Source organism: Chiloscyllium plagiosum, unplaced genomic scaffold, assembly GCF_037043375.1.
Source record: "Chiloscyllium plagiosum isolate Xiang-an unplaced genomic scaffold, Cpla_swu_hap1 HiC_scaffold_16, whole genome shotgun sequence".
Lineage (NCBI taxonomy): Eukaryota > Metazoa > Chordata > Chondrichthyes > Orectolobiformes > Hemiscylliidae > Chiloscyllium > Chiloscyllium plagiosum.
Genome location: NW_028270154.1, coordinates 81,237,102 through 81,258,592, shown reverse-complemented (window position 1 = coordinate 81,258,592; position 21,491 = coordinate 81,237,102). Strand labels below are relative to the sequence as shown.

The window sequence follows — 21,491 nt, the reverse complement described above, 5'->3', positions numbered from 1 at the left end:
TCCTGAACACTATGGACAATTTAGCATGGCCAATTCACTTAATCTGCACATCTCTGGACTGTGGGAGGAAATCAGAGCACCCAAAGGAATCCCATGCAGACATGGGGAGAATATGCAAACTCCACATATACCGTCACCTGAGGGTGGAATCAAACCCGGATCCTTGGTGCTGTGAGGCAACAGTGCTAGCCACTGAGCCACCGTGCCTTCCTTTATGCTATCCTTGGGCTTTTTCTTTCTCAGAGAGGTCATAAAAACAGTGATTCCAGAAGGTCTAGATTTTGAAGGGTTTTAGGGCCAAGTTGATTATAGCTAACAGATACTGCCTCAGGAAAAAGGCATTCAAATTTAAAAACAAAACACTTGTGCAGTGTAAGGGGAGTGGCCAGTTCTCCCAGCTCAGCTTGTCTCTGGTTTAGTTTGCTTTGGTCTTTAGCAGTCTGGCTGTAGACTGAAAGCTGCTGGACTCAAAGAAGCAGGTCCATGCAGATCTGTTTCTCTGTCTGACAGCTCTCCTGTAAGAACCTCTGTTGGAGATTTCCATTTTTTGCAAGAGGGTGGTTATGGGGATTGTTGCAAGTATTTGGAACAGCATCATTGAGTTGGGATAGTTTGTTCAGTTTTTGGATAGGTTAAGATATTCTATATTCTGTTCACCTTTGTATTTCATTTGGTAATCTTGCAACTAAATTCTGTACTGTTTAAAACTAAGTTTTGGATGTAGGTTTGTTCACTGAGCCGGAAGGGTCATGTTCAGATGTTTCGTCACCATACTAGGTTACATCTTGCATGAGCCTCTGGATGAAGGCTTCGTCTGAAGACTCACTGGAGATGTTACCTAGAATGGTGACAAATGGTCTGAAAATGAACCTTCCAGCTCAGCGAACAAACCTACATCCAGAACATCAACCTAAGCTACAAATCTTCTCAAAACCTGTTAAAACTAAGTGGTTGGGCCAGCTGCATCCCTCCTAGAATATCCGCATTAGCAACCTGCTTAGAACAACTCGCAAAGTTAGGGTCCGGGCTACTTTTTTGAAAGGTTTTGAGGGTTTTCTGACCTGGGCCATAACAAGAGCATTTTCCCACAGATTCTTTCCAGTACATCTTTCTCATGAATTGCAGGCTAGAGATAACATTAACAACAGAATTCTTGCTTCATTTACTTCTGATATGTTCATAAGAAATTACAGAGAGTTGTGAACACAGCCTAGTCCATCACACAAACCAGACTTCCATCCATTGACTCCATCCAAAGTTCCCATTGCCTCAGGAAAGCAATCACCATAATCAAAGACCCCTTCCACCTCAGTTTCACTCTCTCACACCCTCAGCTGTCAGGCAGAAGATAGAAAAGTTTGAATACATGTACAAACTGATTCAAGAACAGCTTCTTCCCTGCTATTTTTAAACAGACCTCTCAAATGTTAATTCTGATCTGTCTCACCTTCTGTACCTTCACTGAGGCTGTAACACTGTATTCTGCACATTGTTCTGTTACCCTGATGCACTGTGTATGTCACATTCTGACTGTGTAACAAGCAAAACAAGACCTTTCACTGTATCTCGATACACATGGCAACAATAAATTAATCAATCATTATTCTTTGAGGCAATGTTAAAATAAAATAAATCAAAAGCAAAATTAAGCATGATGCATTGTTAAAATATTCTCTCTGCAGGAATATTTAACAAGATTTGGCTGGAGTGAGCCCATTGACTGGGAACATCAAGTTTCAGGGAGGGGCACAGTTCCACAAGAGAAAAACCCCGCACCCCAAGATGCGCCTCAGCTCATGACTGAAGGGCCCTCTGCAGAGTCTGACACAGAAGAGCTCGTGGACAAACTTTCTTACCTTCGCAATCTCAAGGAGTTCCAGAAAGCCAATGGCCTGAACCCCAGTGGAGTCCTGGACAATGCCACCCTCAATGTAATGAATATGCCTCGTTGTGGAGTGCCCGATAAGATGCTGCCGGTAAATAGTTCGCTCTCCAACACAACCTCCCGGAACGAGTCAGACAGCACTCTGCCTGAAAGCACGGGAATCAGCTCCAATAGCACCCGGCCAAAGTCTGTCCGGAAGAAACGTTTCCTTGCCGGTCTGATGGCTCATGCCAGGGCAAAGCGGGACAGTCAGGACATCTTGGGAGGAGCAGCAGGTAGCCTGGGCTTTTCAAAGAGAAAGCTGAAATGGCGCCTGATAGACGAGGCCTACACCATCCAAATGAGCATCGAGCAGCAGAAGAATATCCTGAGGCTGGCCTTCCGCATGTGGAGTGAGGTGACCCCACTGGAGTTCGAGGAGGACTTGGTTTCTCTTCCGGCTGACATTGACATTAAACTGGGCTTCGGAACAGGTAAACGTTAGGCGTGCGAGCTTGTGAGTAATTACTTGTGTTCTCAGGTGAATCTCTGATTAGAGCCGTCTCCTCCAAGCTAGGGATTGGCACAGAAACTGCAAGTGATGTCAGAATTCCTGGGTTAAGGAAAAGCAGAGAGTGGGGAATACTAACCTCCCCTCATTGTATGACAGCAAGCATGTGATTGAACATGGGAGTATGCTGGGCCCACAAGGCTTTTAAAACCTGCTGACCCTTATCGCCAAAACTTACTTGAGAGCTGTGCCTACTTCAATACAGCAGTGAGTGTTAATGGTATTTGCATCCTAGCATGAGTTTCCATCTGATAGAAAAAAATGGAAGGCTCTGGAAATAGGAGAAGATCCTACACCAAATAGCTTAGCCCAATGGTAGTGCCCTATAAATGGAACCACTGGTCAGAAGTGACAACATAAGTACACTGAGGGCAATTTTAGTCTTTAAAAAAAAGTTAACGCAATAAAAAAAATCTGAACCCTGACCCTGCTCATTTAAATTTGATATTGCAGCAGGAAAGGATCTGCCTGTATAGGGTGGGGGGGGGGAGTGTGTGTGTGTGTGTGTGTGAGAGTTTGTGGTGTGTGTGTGTGTGAGAGAGAGTGAGTGTGTGTGTGCGTGCGTGCGTGTGTGTCTGTATGTGAGAGTTTGTGGTGTGAGTGAGAGGGTGAGAGTGTGTGTGTCTGTGTGTGAGAGTTTGTGGTGTGTGTGAGAGAGAGTTTGTGGTGTGTGTGTGAGAGAGAGAGAGTGTGTGTGCGTGCGTGTGTATCTGTATGTGAGAGTTTGTGGTGTGTGTGAGAGAGAGCGTGTGTGTGTGCGTGTGCGTTAGTGTGTGTGCGCATGCGTGTGTGTGAAGCATCCTTCTCCCCTGTCGCATCAAAAGGCCTGAACTAAAGCATCAGTTGTGAACATATCCCTTGCCTGCCAATCTGGAGCATGTGGACAAGTGTAAAATTAGTACTTGCTGCTTTTCAACTCATTTAGACTGGGACCTTTACTGGCAAGGGAAAAAATGTCACCTCAGTTTGGGCTGAATTCCAATCTAAGGTGTAAACCCAAGGTCTAATCCTTTTCCCCAGTCGAATCTGGCACAAGACAAGTACTTGTTCCCTAGCACTCTGCCAAAATATAATGGCGGAATGAAAGTGTGTTGGGTTAGAGTCAAATAATCCTATAAATAGCCTTTAAAACACTCCTTAAATGCTGCACAGCAATAATTGTCCTTTGATAGTAATCTTGCGTTTAACAATTGTCTATTAGACATCAGATATCACACTTTGTTTCAAATTTTATGAGAAAGGCTGGGCCTTTCCATTTTGTTTTCCTCTGGCCTGCTGCCTAAGATTTACACACCAAGTACTGTCTTGTAACTGATCACAGCAACCAGTTACAAGACCCACAGGTCTTAAAGTGACAGCCCAGATTACCAGTACAACATCACAAGCATATTCCACATGTAGCGTCAGAGACAGTGGACAACTTTGCACCTTATACATTGGCAACTTCAGGATGTCTCATATCTTAAAAGATGGCAACTGTCATGAAAGTCACATTTCTAATGCAAGAATACATGTATCTTTAAATGGAATTTGAATATATTTATCCCTCGGTAATTGTCATATCGTAAATAACATCTCAGTAAAGGTTGCCTCTCTAAAAAGGAGCTTTTGAAAAATATCACCACACTGATTGTGAAACTAGAAAGGAACTTCTAATGAGTAGGAGTTTGCTGATTGCAATTTATTCTCAATCCAAACTTGCATTCATGTAATCAAAGTACTGGTTGTGGATTGGGAAATCGATTAGACATTGGGTTTACAACTTGAGTTGGAATGCTTTGTGGACGTTGGAGATCAGCATCTGTTGCATTTATGTAAGATCCCAGAGCATGTCAAAGTGCTGTATACAGCCCAACAAGGTAGTTTTGGAAGGCAGTCATTGTCGGAATGTAGGAAGCCTGGCTGCTAATTTGTACAGAGCAAGCTCCCATAGACAGCAGTAGGACATCTGACCAGATAACCCATCTTTAATGCTGTCGGCGGATGAATCATTTTGGCCAATAGCTCCAAGCCAACTCATTTGCTCCTCATCATGTCAGGGGATAACATATATTCACTTGAGAGATCTCAGTTGAACTTTTCATCTGGAAAGACTGCACTGCCAAAGCACGCAGAGCGTTCCGTCAGTATTGCACTATAGTCTTGGCCCGGATTTAGAGAGCAGCCATTTGTTGCAGGTGTACAAAACAGTCACACTGAGTGCAAGCTGCCACCTTTCATTTGTGCTAATGAACCTCATTAAAAGCTTGTTTTACAGACTGCACAACTCGACGTGCTGAGCAAGGATGAAAGGGAAGAAAAAAAGTGGGAAAGAAAGAAGAAATATGAGAGATAATTACCTGCCGCCACTTTTTAGAATAGGTTGACTCCACCTCACTCTCCTATTGAGTTCTCAGAGCAGTTAATAATACATTACTGATAGTCCTGGACAGTTTTTTGTAAGATAATATTATTGAAGTATATAGGCCAGGTTAACTCCTTCCCTGCTGCACTGTTGTTGGGATTGCCTTCTGCCAATCCTTTAAAGCTATGTCTGCACCTACGGTCAGAAAGAAAATGACCAATTCATCAGTCTGGAGTAAGGTATTAATCCAGAGACCCAAGTAATGTTTTAGTGATGTAGGTTCAAATCCCACCATGACAAAGGGTGGGTTTTGAGTTCAATAAAATCTGGAATGTTGTGATCAGAAAACCATTGTCAATTGTGGGGAAAACCCATGTCATTCCATAATGCCCTTTAGGGGAGGAAGTCTACTATCCTCACCTGGTCTGGCCTTCGTGTGACTCCAGACCCACAACAATGTCATTGACTCTTGATGGCCCTCTGGAAAATTAGGAGTGGGCATCAATTTATCCATTCAGAAAAGCTGGCACAGCTGGTCGGCTTCAGGACTGCCAAATCTGAGAAGACCTCCATTCAGAAAAGACACATTATAACATAAGGCACTGGCCTCCAGAGCAGAAGTTATTGTCTTTGAAGAACTCTACGGTGACCACCTCCTCTGCATGATGAGCCAAACTGATCTACAATGTGCTGTTTACGATCCAAAACCTAGTTCCCTTACACTTCAAAATCACATAACATCATACAACAGGGAGGCTTGGAACAAAGAGAAAGATTGGCATCGAAAGAGCAGGAGGGGCATATTCCAGACACACTGGCTTGATCGTCACAGCAGGATTCTCGATGCTGTACGATGTCGTGAAGAGGGCCTGGGGTTTGGCCACACAGTTGGTTCACGCCTTAGCAAGTCGTGAATGTAGTTCTCACGGGGTGTCATTCACTATTGCCCTTTTGAAGAGCCTCACATCATTTGGAAGTGAAGCTCCTCCCTCACAGATTGAGACATTCACCCCTCCCTTCACCCCAGGTAAAGAGGCAGCCATTTTCAGCTCCACTGCCTGCTCTTAACATGGAAGGAACCAGCAATTGTACTTCACTCAGTGAGTCTCAGGCTCAGATTCCTATCCTTGGGGTGCCCCCAAATGTATACATTCCCTTCCTGGTCACCCCTTGACCAGCCCCATCGGCTTTGCACCTCCCTGTGTTCCCATCCAAACCACTTATACATAACTCTTCATTTCTCCTCTTTAGACATCGGCCTTAGATGTTACGAGCCAGTTATAGTAGCCCACTGCTCCTTCCCCCCCTCACCTGACTTGAAGACAGTGTGCTGTTGACTGACATTCGCCCTCCCACAATACTGCTTTTTCTCCCATGCTTTAACGTCACCCCCATTTATATATTGTGTTGCCCCCCACTTCACAAGTGTTATCCCCTCTGCGTTCAGCCAACAATCTCAAAATTGATTTTCCCAGATTCCTCCCCCTCCCCCACAGCATTGGCCCCTACTAACAGCTTCCCCACCCACTTTGATATTTAGTGGGTAAAGCCCCAGGACTGACTGAGTCCCACCCAGTGACTGATTTGAAGAGACAGCCCCAACTGATAATCAAACAGGTTCCTCACTGATTAGGTGCCAAACTCCCTGACTGATGTCCTCCGACTCCCCTAGACTGATTTCACTGGACTGTGGCCCACTTCCCAGATTGTAGAGGCACAGACACCTGATCCTGACCCTACCCGTAGCCCAAGCATCTGGACTGACATCAGGCACTCTCCTTGACTTATTGTGCTGGGAACCTCTGACTTAAAGGTGCTCCTAGGATCTTACTGAGGACTAATCCCCTTAGACTTTGAGACATGGTTATTTGCATGAAGCACATGCAGTGTATCTGGCATTAATACAGCTGGCATATGGTGCACATTTCAGATTGAGTAGCACAGTGATATACAGCAACAGTAGCACAGAGGTTAGCACTGTTGTCTCACAGCATCAGGGATCTGGGTTTGCCTGTGTGGGTTTCCTCTGGAAAATTGTCCCAAATTGATAAATCTACTGACTTTAACCAGTAGGACACCATCATTCCAATCATCATGCAAGTTTTTACTCATGTACTCCTTCATATTTCCATTGATTTTGTCTTTCTGCTATTCACATACAATCCAGATTCTAAACTTCTAGTTTTTTTTTAGTCGATGATATTTTGATTTGGAGGTTTTGGACTGGGATGGACAAAGTTAAAAATCACACAACATCAGTTTATAGTCCAGCAGGTGTATTTGGAAGCACAAGTTTTCAGAGCACTGCTTCTTCATCTTCATCAACCACCTGATGAAGGAGCAATGCTCTGAAAGCTAGTGCTTTCAATTAAACCTGCTGGACTATAACCTGGTGTTGTGTGATTTTTAAGTATGATATTTCGTAGCCTTTGAGATAGGAATATTTACTGGAGAAATCCAAACCAAAATAGTTAGCTGTGTTTATCATATTTTGAACATTTTAAAGGGTGACAGATGCTGTTAAAACATCAATGTAGTAGTTAAACATCAGTTGGGGAAGTCACAGACAATGCAATAATGACAAAAACTAACTCTTTTACGAGAGAACCATAGAGTCGTACAGCTCAGTAAACCGACCCTTCGATCCAACTCAAACTAAACCTGTCCCATTTGCTTGCACTTGGCCTATATCCCTCTAAGCATTTTCTATTCATGTCCCTGTCCAAATTTTTCTTAAATGTTGTGACTGTGCCTGCACCTATCACTTCCTCTGGCAGTTCATTCCACATACAAATCACCCTCTATGTGAAACTGTTGCCCCTCAGGTCCCTTTTTGAATCTTTCTCCTCTCATTTTAAAATTATCCCCTTTAGTTTTGAACTCTCCACCTTGGGGTAAACACCTTTGCTATTCACCTTATCTATGCCCCTCATGATTTTATAAACCTCTTATAAGGTCACCCCTCAATCTCCTACCCTCCGGTGAGAGAAGTCCCAGCTTATCCAGCCTGTCCTCTCTCAAATCTTCCAATCCTGGTAACGGTCTTGTAAATCTTTTTCTGCATCCTCTCCAATTCTCCCTTCCTTTCACAGGTCAAACAGAACTGTACACAGTATTCCAAAAGTTGGCTCATCAAGGTCCTGGATAACCGCAACATGACATCCCAACTCCTAGACTCAATGGTCTGAGCAATAAAGGCATTCCTGAACGCCTTCTTTACCACCCTGTCTGCCTGTGATGCAACTTTCAATACCTTGTACCTGAACCCCGCGGTCTTTCTGTGCCATAACACACGCCCTACCATTTGCTGTGTAAGTCCTGCCTGTGGTTATCTTAACAAAATGCAATACCTTGCATTTATTTAAATCAAACTCCTGGCCAGCGGTGTTCCTCAAGGATCAGTGATAGGTCCACTGCTGTTTGTCATTTATATAAATGATTTGGATGAGAATATAGGAAGCCTGGGGGATTAGTAAGTTTGCGGATATTTCCAGAATTGGTGCTATAGTGGACGTGAGGAAGTTTTTATCGCAGATTACAAAGGGATTTTGATCAGTTGGACCAATGTCCCGAGGAGTGAATGAACGATTCTCTAAAAAATAACAAGCGAAATGGTCAATATTTTGACTCTACAGTCTATTGACTTGTCCACACCTCATCCTTTTTGGGCATTAATGGCTACACTAAGCCGCCAAAGTAGTGAACAGCAGGACTTAGACATGTCCAGCTGAAAGTACAACATCCATCAGGATTGGAAGGGAAATAAGAATCATCCTTTATAGATATTTCAAGCAGCTCTATGCATCTGCAAAGGCAAGGTTTACGTCTGCTTGAGGTGCACTCCCCACAATTAGTTGTGGCCTGATACAGCAAGTAACTGTATGGGCTTTAGACTCAGGGGAACCAGCCCCCATGAATGCCTGATAACCAAAACAATGAGTGAGTGACCTGTCTGTGAAGTCAGGTGAAGAAGGAGTGCTGCTCCTGACCTACCTTAAAGTTCAAAATGGCCAGCAATCTCCCCTGACCATCACTGCTGCTCAAGACCCCGCCCCTGTTCTAACGTGAATTGATACACCCAGCAACAATCCCCCCATCAACAAATCTCTCCATTCATATATTTGATCTCAACCCCCAACTGGCCCCAGTCCTCACCCTGAATCTCAAATCAATCTCTTCACAATCCTGTTGGCACCCCGCTCATCGCTGCTCCCTTCCCCTGATTGTTCTCACTGGCGTCACTGTGACTCATTCCCCCAGACTGCCTCTCCCATCCTGCACAAGGCCCAGAATTCTGATCCTGCTACTAATCCTAACCTACTGACTGGACAGCCGCCTGTTATTACACAAGACTTCATGATGGGCTCCATTATGTCTAGTGAGATTCTGAGCTCACTGTTCAGTTCCAAAGACTCTAGTGTCTGCATCCCACTCCCACAACCCGCATACACAAATTTCCAGGTCCTGTTTTGTCCAACTATTAATCAGCAGATATTCTGCCTCAACTATTTTGCGTTCTTAAAAAAATGCATGGTTTTAATATTTTGTTTTAATCGGCAACTGAGGTTATTTTTACTTGATGGACTTGCCAGCTCTTCTGATGGTTTTCTGCCATAGCTCCAGCCTAAATTTGGTCTGGTCTAAGCCTTAGACCCGCAGTTTTAACAAAGCTGGCAAAAAGATGAGTCTCTGTTTATCCTTTAAATGAGCATCCACATCAATGGACAAAGGATATGGAGTATAATCTCTATGCTAGATGTTCTGGCATCCTCAGACTAAAGATGTTCTGTAACATTTGGAGGCTAGGTCACTAAAGCGGAAAAGGCCTTTGACACAAGGCAAGTGAGCATTGTGAGGGACCTAAATGATGAGCGCATGACCCCAGTTGGTCATTTAGGCATATGTATGATTTCCGGGATGGCCGGACTGATATATGAAGAGCAATTGGTTCCATTGTGAATATATTCACTTAAGTTTAGAAGACTGAGGTAGGATCTTGAATAAAGCTATAAAATTCTAAGAGGACTAGACAGGGTAAACACGTGAAGGATATTCCCGATAACCAGGGAGTCCAAAACTAGGGGGTCACAGTATCGGGATACATGGGACTTAGGACTGAGGTGAGGAGAAATTTCTACACCCAGAGAGTGGGGAACCTCTGGAACTCTCTGCCACAGAAACTGGTTGAGGCCAAAACATTAAATGTTTTCAAGAAAGAGTAAGATATAGTTCCTAGGGCTATTGGGATCAAGGGGTATGGGGGAGAACGGGGAACAGGGTACTGAGTTGGATGATCAGCCATGATCAGATTGAATGGTGGAACAGGTTTAAAGGGCTGAATGGCCTGCTCCCATTTTCTATGTTTCTCTGTTTCCAATCATATAACCTATCCTAATACAGTGTTGCCCAGATAACACAGATCATAGAACATTACAGGGCAGTACAGGCCCTTTGGCCCTCAATGTTGCGCTGATCTATGAAACCAATCTGAAGGCCATCTAACCGACACTATTCCATGATCATCCATATGTTTATCCAATTTAAATGCCATTAAAGTTGGCAAGTGTACTACTATTGACAACCCACCCTCACTTCCCCGCACCTTCCCCTGCCCCCACAGGAATTGCAAAACCTGTGCCCACACCTCCCCCCCGCACCTCCAATGAAGCCCCAAAGTTTCACCTGCACTTCCACACATGTCATTTATTGTATCTATTGCTCCCGATGCAGTCTCCTCTACATTGGGGAGACTGGACACCTTCTCATAGAGCACTTTAGAGAACATCTCCAGGACACCCGCACCAATCAACCCCACCATCCCGTGGACGAACATTTCAACTCCCACTCCCACTCTGCTGAAGACATGCATGTCCTGGGTCTCCTCCACCACCACTCCCTCACCACCCGATGCCTGGAAGAAGAACGCCTCATCTTCTGCCTCGGGACCCTTCAACCTCAGGGCATCAATGTGGACTTCATCAGTTTCCTCATTGCCCCTCCTCCCACGTTACTCCAGTTCCAGCCTTACAGCTCAGCACCATCCTCGTGACTGTCTTACCTGCCAATCTTCTTTCCCACCTATCCGCTCCACCCTCCTCTCCGACCAATCACCTTTACCCCCATCTCCATCCACCTATTGCACTCGCAGCTACCTTCTCCCTAGCCCCACCCTCCTCCCATTTATCTCTCCATCACCAATGCTCCCAGCCTCATTCCTGATGAAGGGCTTTTGCCCGAAACGTCGATTTTCCTGCTCCTCGGATGCTGCCTAACCTGCTGTGCTTTTCCAGCACGACTCTAATCTTGACTACTGTTGATAACACCTGCTTTTCATGAACTAAGCCATTATATCCAGGATGGGCTTGTTCTGAAGAGGATATATGAATAAATGAACAGATGGATGGGATAGATACAAGAGATGGATGGATGGATGAATGGAAAAAAGAAAGGAATATGAGGAAGTTATTCAGTAAAGTTAGGTGGTAATTTCTTAGCATCATTTGTCCTCAGATTGATGTTCCCAAGGGTCCCAGCAGCTCAGAAACTTTCACTTTCCAGGTAGTTTCCAATAAAATCTCAATATTACTTCTTGCACTCCTCATTAATTTATCAAACTGGAGCTTCAATTATTTCTGTTCTCTCCCCCATCATGTGCCATTGTTAGCTGGGAGTCCTTTCCTCCATTTTCATAGCAACTGAGAAGTGAGGGAAATACATCTCAAGAGTGGTGAGAAAACCATGTCACTTCTTGATTTATAATTTGTATTCAGGAGCTTAACACAATGTGTTTCCATACACTTGCAATTCTGAATAAAGAGAGGTATCAGATCCGAATGAGACAGCTCAGAAACTAGCAGATGACTGGACAACATTAAACAGATTTTCTTGCCCCTGGGTACAACTAGAATTCCTTGTTCTTGGCCATGATCTTGTTTCTGCACACTAATCGAGCAAAGGACAAAATCATTTTCTGTACTGGCCTCACTGTTTGCTTTGAATCATAGAATGCCTACAGTGTAGAAACAGGCCATTTGGCCCAACAAGTTTACATCAACCCTCTGAAGAGCAACTCACCCAGACACATTCCCCTATTACTCTACATTTTCCCTGGCTAATGCACATAACCAACACATCCCTGAACACTATGGGCAATTTAGCACAGCCAATTGACTTAACCTACACATCTTTGGACTGTGGGAGGAAACTGGAGCAAACCCACAAAGACACAGGGAGAATGTGCAAACTCCACACAGACAGTCACCCGAGGCTGAAATCGAACCCGGGTCCCTGCCGCTGTGAGGCAGCAGTGCTAACCACTGAACCACCGTGCTGCCTTTGACTTACAACACTTCCAGTTGGGGATCTCCTCAGTGAGCGCGTGTGTGTGTGTGAATACTTACCACATGCACTTAAGGCTTCCCAAAATAGACACCATATCTTAGAGAGATTTATGTTTGTGTTCCAGGGCAACACCTCGGCTGTTCTCAGGACTTTGATGGGACTGGACAGATCTTCGCCCATGCTTGGTACTTGGCTGATATCCATTTTGACGATGCTGAACACTTTGTTGTCACCAACAACGGTCAGGGCATTAGTCTCCTTCCGGTATTTCATTGTCTTTTATCCTTTTTCCCCACCTTTTCCTCTTTTCCTTTTGTTATACATTACTGTAGGAGTAAAATGCCTTAGCATCACAGGGCAGTACTTTTGGTTAAAGGGTGTAAAGATATGGTGTGGGTGATGTAAGATGCTTTTGTTTGAAAGCTCATATTTTGCATTCAGATTTGATCCATATTTACTAATCTTTGTAAGTTCAATGCAGTCACAATTTTTCATAGAATCCCTACAGTGTAGAAACAGGCCCTTCAGCCCAACAAGTCCACACCGACCCTCCGAAGAGTAACCCACCCAGATCTATTTCCCTACTCTAATACTCACAGGTTAGGTGAATTGGCCATGCTCAATTGCCCATAGTGTCCAGGGATGGGTTAGTTAGGGATAAATGTAGAGTGATGGGTTTGGGTGGGATGCTTTTTGGACAGTCAGTGTGGACTTGTTGTGCCAAAGGGCCTATTTCCACACTGCAGAGATTCCAATATTTCCCCATGACTAATGCACATGACTAACCTACACATCCCTGAACACTATGAGCAATTTAGCACAGCCAATTCATCTAACCTACACATCTTTGGACCGTGGAAGGAAACCCACGCAGACATGTGCAAACTCCACACAGCCCGACGCTGGAATCGAACCCAGGTCCCTGGTGATGTGAGGCAGAAGTGCTAATCACAGAGCCACCATGCTGCCCATGGAGCACTACTGGTGGGCTCCTCACATCTACAGAAGGTGCACAGTTCCCAAGCAGCAAGCAACCACACAGTAGGGTGACTCAGAGACAGAGGTTCTCAGATACTGTACTTCAAGCTCTGGTATAGAGAAGGATAGAAGAGCCTTTAACCTCCAGCAGGGAAAGACACCAGCTGCCTCTGTGTACTTCCTGCCCTTCCTCCTGCAGTAGTTGGTGCTGGTTTGACTGACCATATACACCGTCCGTGCCATTTCACAACCAGACCAAGACAAACAATAACCTCACTATCCCTTTCTCCGAGAGACTCCTTTAGCAAGTTGGACTGGCGCTGCACTGAATCTTTAGAGTCAAACCATAAAAACCAAAATGTCAAACCAAATTTGCAGAATTTTACTCGTATTAATGTTGCTTCAGTGTAAGGGAAATCTTGACAAAGTGTGCTGCAGAGTCTCCTAGTATATTTCAGAGGAGAAAGTGAGGTCTGCAGATGCTGGAGATCAGAGCTGAAAATGTGTTGCTGGAAAAGCGCAGCAGGTCAGGCAGCATCCAGGGAACAGGAGAATCGACATTTCGGGCATAAGCCCTTCTTCAGGAATGAGGAAAGTGTGTCCAGCAGGCTAAGATAAAAGGTAGGGAGGAGGGACTTGGGGGAGGGGCGTCGGAAATGCGATAGGTGGAAAGAGGACAAGCTCAGTCAAATCCATCGAACTCAGCACCGCCTTCTTAACCTGCAATCTTCTTCCTGACCTCTCCGCCCCACCCCAGTCTGACCTATCACCCTCACCTTGACCTCTTTCCACCTATCGCATTTCCGACGCCCCTCCCCCAAGTCCCTCCTCCCTACCTTTTATCTTAGCCTGCTGGACACACTTTCCTCTTTCCTGAAGAAGGGCTTATGCCCGAAATGTCGATTCTCCTGTTCCCTGGATGCTTCCTGACCTGCTGGGCTTTTCCAGCAACACATTTTCAGCTAGTGTATTTCAGAGATGGTCTCCGCTGCTCCAGCAACAAGTGATCATGAAGTGACGAGCATTGCTTTCAGCCTTGCTTGGAATCCATATCAATTCTTTGTTCACTCCTAGCCAAATAGTCAGTGTTAGAATGGGCATCGTGGTAATGAGCTGCCTGAAGATGTGGTGGAGGCTGGAACATGATAGCATTTAAAAGGCATCTAGATGGGCATAGGTTTTTGATTGGGAAGGGGATCAAGATGGGCATATGAATAGGAAGGGTTTAGAGGGATATGGGTGAAGTGCTGGCAGGTGGAACTAAATTAGGCTAGGATATCTGGTCGATATGGACGGGTTGTACTGAAGGGTCTGTTTCCGTGCTGTACGTCTCTTTGACTCAAAGATAAGTAGCCTCCTTGTAGAGCATGAACAGGCATTTTAAGTGATGATCAGCCTCTCTAGGCAGCTATTCTAGTGCAGGTTTCAAGTCCTTACCCAAATGATGTCATCTGCTAAATTGCAGCTAAATTGAGTATCAGTTGAAACCCCTATCTTGGCCATCTCAAGAGATATTAGGTGCTGGAATTGTTGGGAATCCAGAGTAGGCTTACAACATTGATCTGGAGGATGAAGAACTTGTCATGTGAGAAGTGACTGAGGGCTCTGGGTCTGTACACGATGGAGTTTTGAAGGATCAAGCAGATCTCCTTGAAACTGGCAGGCCTGGTTACAGTAGGTGTGGAGAGGATGTTTCCGTGAGTAGGAGAGACCAGGATCCGAGGGCACAGCCTCAGGGTGAAGGGATGACTCTTTAGAACCGAGATGACGGGGCATTTCTTCAGCCAGAGGGTGGTGAATCTGTGAAATCCGTTGCCACAGAGAGCTGTGGAGGCCAAGTCTTTGAATGTATTTACGACAGAGATAAATAGGTTTTTGATTGGGAAGGGGATCAAGGATGCAAGGAGAAGGCAAGAGAGTAGGGTTATGAAGCATATCAGGGTCGAGGGCATTTTGCAGGAAAAGCACAGCCGGTCAGGCAGCATCCGTGGAGCAGGAAAATCGACATTTCGAGCCAGAGCCCTTCATCAGGATTCCTGGTGAAAAGCTCTGGCCCGAAATGTCAATTCTCCTGGTCCTTGGATGCTGCCTAACCGGCTGTAATTTTCCAGCGCCACACTCTCGACTCTGATCACCAGCATCTGCAGTCCTCACTTTCTCCTTGTGAAGCATATCAGCCATGATTATAAATGGCGGAGCAGACTCGGTGGCTTGAATGGCCTAATTCTCTTTCTATATCATATGGTCTTATTATCAACAGTGTGCACTTCCAAAAATCAGCCCCAGCCAAGTTCAGAATGGTATAGCACAGAAGGAGGTCATCTCAGTCCTAAATTAGGCAAAATTAAAGACTGCAGATGCTGGAAACCAGAGTTTAGATCAGAGTGGTGCTGGAAAAGCACAGCAGGTCAGGCAGCATCCGAAGAGCAGGAAGCTCGACGTTCTGGGCAAAAGCCTTTCATCAGGAATAGAGGCAGAAAGTCTCCAGAGTGCAGAAATAAATGGGGGGGCTGGGGAGAATGTAGCAAAGAGTACAATAGGTGAATGGGGGTGGGGATGGAGGTGATAGTCCATCCCCATCCCCATTCACCTATTGTACTCTTTGCTATATTCTCCCCACCCACCCCCCCCCTCCCCCACCCCAACCCCCCAACCCCATTTATCTCTCCACCCTGGAGACTTCCTGCCTCTATTCCTGATGAAGGGCTTTTGCCCAAAACGTCGATTTTCCTGCTCCTCGGGTGCTCGTCCTAAATTGTCTTAAATACGCAATTTAGCTGCAATTTAGCAGATGACACCATTTGGGTAAGGACTTGAAAGCTGCATCCTGTGACTGTGACCCCTGAGTCTAGACTCCCCCAACCAGGGAAAACATCCTTCCAGTGTTGAATCTGTCCCGCCTCTTTGAATTTTATCAGATTCCCCTCTCATCGTTCTGAACTCTGGTTAATACAGGCTCAGCCAAACAGATCTCATGTCATAAGACAATCCCACCATCCCCGGAGTCAGCCTAGTGAACCTCTTCTGCATTTGCTCTATTGTATATCCTTTCTCAGGGAAAGTGACCAAAACTGCACACAAAACCTCTGGGTGTGGTCTCAACAAGGTCTGCAGAAAAACAGTCCTATTTCTGAACTCAAAACCTCCTGCAATAAATGACAGCTTACAGAGATGTCGTTGGGTTTGAGAAGGAGAGAAAAAGAGGGAGAATACGATTGCCACTAGGACGCTCAATCACTACCAAATGTGTCTGCCATAAAGTGTACACATCGACATGAGGCAGGAACAGGATGGACCTGGGCACTATATCCCCCCCAAAGTTAAGTTGGCGTACTGATTAGATTCCATTCCGACAAGCAGGGAAGAAAGTGACAAACCATTAAAATAAATCAGTACAGCAGAGACAACACAATCTTTGAAGAAGTAATGTAATATCTGGAGTCAGGTAGCAACTTAATGGTGCACCTGGACCTCTCAATTATCTGTAATTGATGTAATTGTTCACACCAACACAATAATCCCTGCTTGCCCAGGATTAGAAAGGGAAATCCCATTGTTCTTGAAAATAATTTCAGTATGGATTAAGAGCAAATTAGTTTAATTAAAATGTTACAATCAAACAGCCACCATTAGAACAATGCAGCAGTTCATGAAAGGAATAATGTGCCTTCATTCTTTTGATAATCTCAATGAATTTCCACAAAAGGTAACCTAAACTTATAGTCATCATGAAAATGATCTGCTGGTTGTACCTTGGCTTTACAGACTCCTTTCTCCTCTTTCAGGTCGCTGTCCATGAAATTGGCCATGCCCTCGGTCTGTCCCATCTCCTTCGAAAAGGCTCCATCATGCATCCCAGTTACAATACCCAGAGTGAAAACTTTGAATTGGACTGGTTAGACAGAAAGGCCATGCAACGTTTATATGGTAAGAATAGACACTGGAAGCATCCATCCTGGTCTGATGTCAGGTGACTATTCCAGTTAACAAAGGGGAGAAATGGAGAAGCTACACTGTTTTATGAAGCTGCTTACATTTTATTTAATAATAACAAAATTAAAAAGAAACCGGACTCAATAAAACAAAAGAAGTGAATCGGGTATCTGTTCAATTGCAAACTTGACAGGGTTCATGGTTGTCTTTTATATAATTTTGCTGGAGTTATCTGGTTCTGGCTCATATGTGAATCTAGTCCCAAAGCCAATGTGCATGACTTTTAATCTGCCCTCGGCGCTTCAAGAATGAAGCCAAACAGCACCTTCATGGTATATTTGTACTGTATGCAACATTATTACATATTTGTGATGATGCTATCACTTTAACAAGGTTATTTTGCCCTCGGGTTTTTTTTAAAAGAAAGGTCGTAAAGGCAGAGGTGCTGATGGATCTTAGGAAGAGCCTAGTTTAATAATGGCCAGTCCTCCCAGTTCAGGTTTTTTCTAGTTTGGTTTAGCTGTGGCAGTCACAAGATGCTGGACTCCAGGAAGGTTGTGGGCTTCAGCAACTGATTCCTGACTGACTTTCTCTCTGAAAGCTTATCGGATGTTTTTCCCTCCTGTCTGAGAGAATCTGTGTTGAAATTTCCCTTTTTGCCAAGAGGTGTGTTTATGGGATGTTACTGGATTGCAACAGTTCCTTAGTCAAGTTCCTTTCTTGGGTCAGTTAAGTTTTCCAATAGTTAAGTTATTCTAAATTCCATTTTCTGTTGTTTGTGTTCCAACTTTAAATAAACTCTGTTTTGCTTAAAGCAAAGTGGTTTGGCCAGCTGCATCAAACCTGGAATATCCACTTTATATCTGCCTTTGAAATAAAAAAAAGTTAGGGTCTAAGCTACCTTCTTAAGATATTCTGAGGGGGGTCTGGCCCAGTCCATAACATACTAGATAGAATAATTATACCTAGAAAATACCTAGGTATCACCACCGCAAACTTTTCATACCACTCCTTTGTGAAGGTAAGGGCCCACGCACACTCACTGTGCAACTGCAGATCAAGTAAAATCCCAGAGAAACTGGTTCATTAAAACAAGGGTATGAATGCACTTCTGTAGGTATTATTTTGCTGGTCAGTACATTTAGTGAGATTGTTAATTTTAACATTTGGAAAACCAGAACTCTGAAAGTGAATCATTGCGGTGATTTTCTTTCGAGAGCTGGGAGTTACCCTTCATTGCCCACCCCTAGTTGCGCTTGAGAAGGTGATGATGAGCTTCCGTTGCAGTTCTTCAGATGTATGTGTACAATGCTGTTAGGGACGGAATTCCAGAATCTTAGCCCACAATGATTTGGTTCCATTTCAGGACGGCGCATGACTTAGATAATAGACAATAGGTGCAGGAGTAGGCCATTCGGCCCTTTGAGCCAGCACCACCATAATTCATTATGATCATGGCTGATCATCCACAATCAGTATCCTGTTCCTGCCTTATCACCATTCCACTATCTTTAAGAGCTCTATCCATCTCTTTCTTGAAAGTATCCACTGCCTTCTGGGACAGAACATTTCATATATCCACCACATTCTGGGTAAAGAAGTTTCTCCTCAACTCTGTTCTAAATGGCTTACCTGCTATTTTTAAACTGTGTCCTCTGGTTCTGGACTCACCCATCAGTGAAAACATGCTTCATGCCTCCAGAGTGTCCAATCGTTTAGTAACCTTATACGTTTCAATCTTCTAAACTCAAGTATATGCAAGCCCAGTTGCTCCAATCTTTTAACATATGATAGACTTGGAGGGGAACTTGCAGGTGTGATATTCCCACGTGTATGCTTACCTTGTCCTTCTGGTTTGGAAGGTGAGACTTGGTGAGTGCCGCAGTGCATTTGTAAATGGTAGGCCCTGCCACTAAAATGCACTAGCGGTGAAACGAGTGAATGCTAAATGTTTAAAATACACCACCTCAGTAAACATACCAGGAGAAAGTGAGGACATCATTACCCCCACCTGCATCGACCAATCACTTTCAAAGCTACCTCATCCCCAGCCCCACACCCCTCTCCTATTTATCTCTCAGCCCCCTTTCTCCACTCTCCCACATTCCTAATGAAGGCCTTATGCCCGAAACTTCGATTCTACTGCTCCTCGGATGCTGCCTTACCTGCTGTGCTCTTCCAGTGCTAAACCTTTCAACTCAGTAAAAATACCAGTCAGGAAAAATATCTTCAGAAATATATTTGCAGTCTTGCCTTTACTGAGCAGCTCTCGACATACGTTTTGCAAGTTTAAACATTGCTAAAAATTGACATAAAACTTGAAGCTTCTCGGCTTGTGCTCATCAGAACCAGAATGCATGAAGCCAAACTTGGAAAGGGAAGACTAATGTACATATTGTGAAAAAGGCTGCTGATTGGTTGGGGCAGGGTTGTCATGGAGATACAGCAGGGTTGTCAATCTGAGAGCAGGCAAATAGACTCGGATGGGTCAGGGCATTACCATGAGGAATATAGGGATGGATTTGGCAGCCCACATCATTCTTTTTCATCGGAAAACTCTGCAATATATTGACAAACTCCTTTTGCCTACATAAGTGGCGTGAATATGTGCAGCATCCCGCACAGATTTGTCCAACTTTTTTGCATGGGGCTGGGGGGGAGCGGAATGGGTGAGGGGGGAGGTGGGCCCACATCACAATTCTATTTTCTCACTTGGCAGCCACTGAGTAAATTTCATAAAGACATAGTTTGGTATAATTGTAAGCATGAATGAAAAAGTAACTTCCTCAGCAATAAATTAATAATTTAAATAAATGATTAACTCATTAGAATGATAATTGAAAAGTGTCAAGCAGCACAACTAACTAATAAATCTGTTTATTTTGCCTTTTCAATTTAGAAGTGGCTCAGTGGTTAGCATTGCTGCCTCACAGCGCTAGGGACCTGGGCTCAATTCCATCCTTGGGTGATGGTCCTTGTGGGGTTTGTATATTCTTCCCGTGTCTGCATGGGTTTCCTCTTGGTGGTCTGGTTCCCTCCCACAATCCAAAGATGTGCAGGTTAGGTAAATTGGCTATGGTAAATTGCCCATAGTGTTGAGAGGTGTGTAGGTTAGGTGCATTAGTCAGGGTAAACGTAGGATAGGGCAATGAGTCTGGGAGGGGTTACACTTCAGAAGGCCGGTGTGGACTTGTTGGGCCGAAGGGCCTCTTTCCACACTGTAGAAATCCAATGATTCAGAGTCAGAGAGAGACCGGCCAGGTCACCAGACCTGATTGCTAGGGAAAGAGGTTGGATAAGGGATGGACCAAAGTGTTGGGGTTTAAGTAACATTGTTGTTGTTGAGATCACTCAATACTCTGAGAATTACCAGGAGATGCAGCAAATCCTTCACAAAATTAAGCTTATATTTGCAAAAATAAACTGCAGCAGAAGGTATTTTTTCCTGTTTGCTCATCAGTCCTTTGCCTTTCTGCAGCTTATACAGTCCTAGTTCCCAGATTTATCTGATAGCATTAGTTTAACCAATCACACCAGCTTGTTTTGTCTTTCTAAACTAATTATCTTCTGCCACACTGGTCCATTACTTTACACTTAACCTATCACATTGCAGCACTATCACCTTTAGCATTAGCTCATCTATCAGTGATTTAACTAGCCTATCACAGTGTGCTACCATTATCTGTTACTGGAGCCCAGTAATATGATCCTATGCATGCATTACACCACTAAGTTAACTACATAACTGCCAAATTAACTTCTATATATTCCATAACACAAACCCTGTTTTCATCTCTGGAGGCAAGTACTCCAAGATTGACCATAGAAAATGGAGGGTGGAAGCAGGTTATCTTTCATCCTGGGTTTTCCTACTCTCCCAGCTTACTCTGAGGACAGGTTTTTTTGGGGGTGGTAGAGGACAGAGTATATGTCTCAGCTCTATTCAGTCTCTATGTTCAGACACACTCATTTACTCATTAACTCATGCCCACTCCATGTACACACTTGGCGTCTTACTCCATTCTTCACACATGTACGTTCAGTCTACACCACTCCATCCCACACACACTCTTCCCCTCCCACTCCCACATACATCCTTCACTCTCTCCCAAACACTCTCCAGCTCACCAACTGAATCCTTCCACTTTCTCCCTCATACTCTCCATCACCCTCAAGCCTTCTGTCCCCCACACAAACACATACCTACTCTTACTTTCACTCACTCACTCACACTCCCCCTTTAGGTCCCTCCCAATCTCTCTCTTGCACACATACACACGCCCCCCATCTCACTTCCTCCTTTCCCTACACAGACCTCTTCCTCTTCGTCTTCCTCTTCCTCTTCCTCTTTCCACAGATGTCCTCAAACTGGATGCAAATGAAGCAGACTGTGAGCCTAATTGATCATCTTAAATATGTTTCTGCTGAACGAGCAAGCAATAACTTTGCAAGTGGTTAGC

General features: G+C 44.5%; 1 protein-coding gene across 1 annotated transcript in view; it reads left to right on the top strand.

Moving 5' to 3' along the window:
- Positions 1-21,491, top strand: part of LOC122556946 (matrix metalloproteinase-21-like) — a 41,576-nt gene that overhangs the window by 6,871 nt on the left and 13,214 nt on the right. The window contains exons 2-4 of the mRNA XM_043704186.2: positions 1,683-2,358; positions 12,245-12,384; positions 16,884-17,025. Coding sequence (XP_043560121.2) covers positions 1,683-2,358; positions 12,245-12,384; positions 16,884-17,025 — 958 coding nt within the window. The remainder of the gene's footprint in view (positions 1-1,682; positions 2,359-12,244; positions 12,385-16,883; positions 17,026-21,491) is intronic.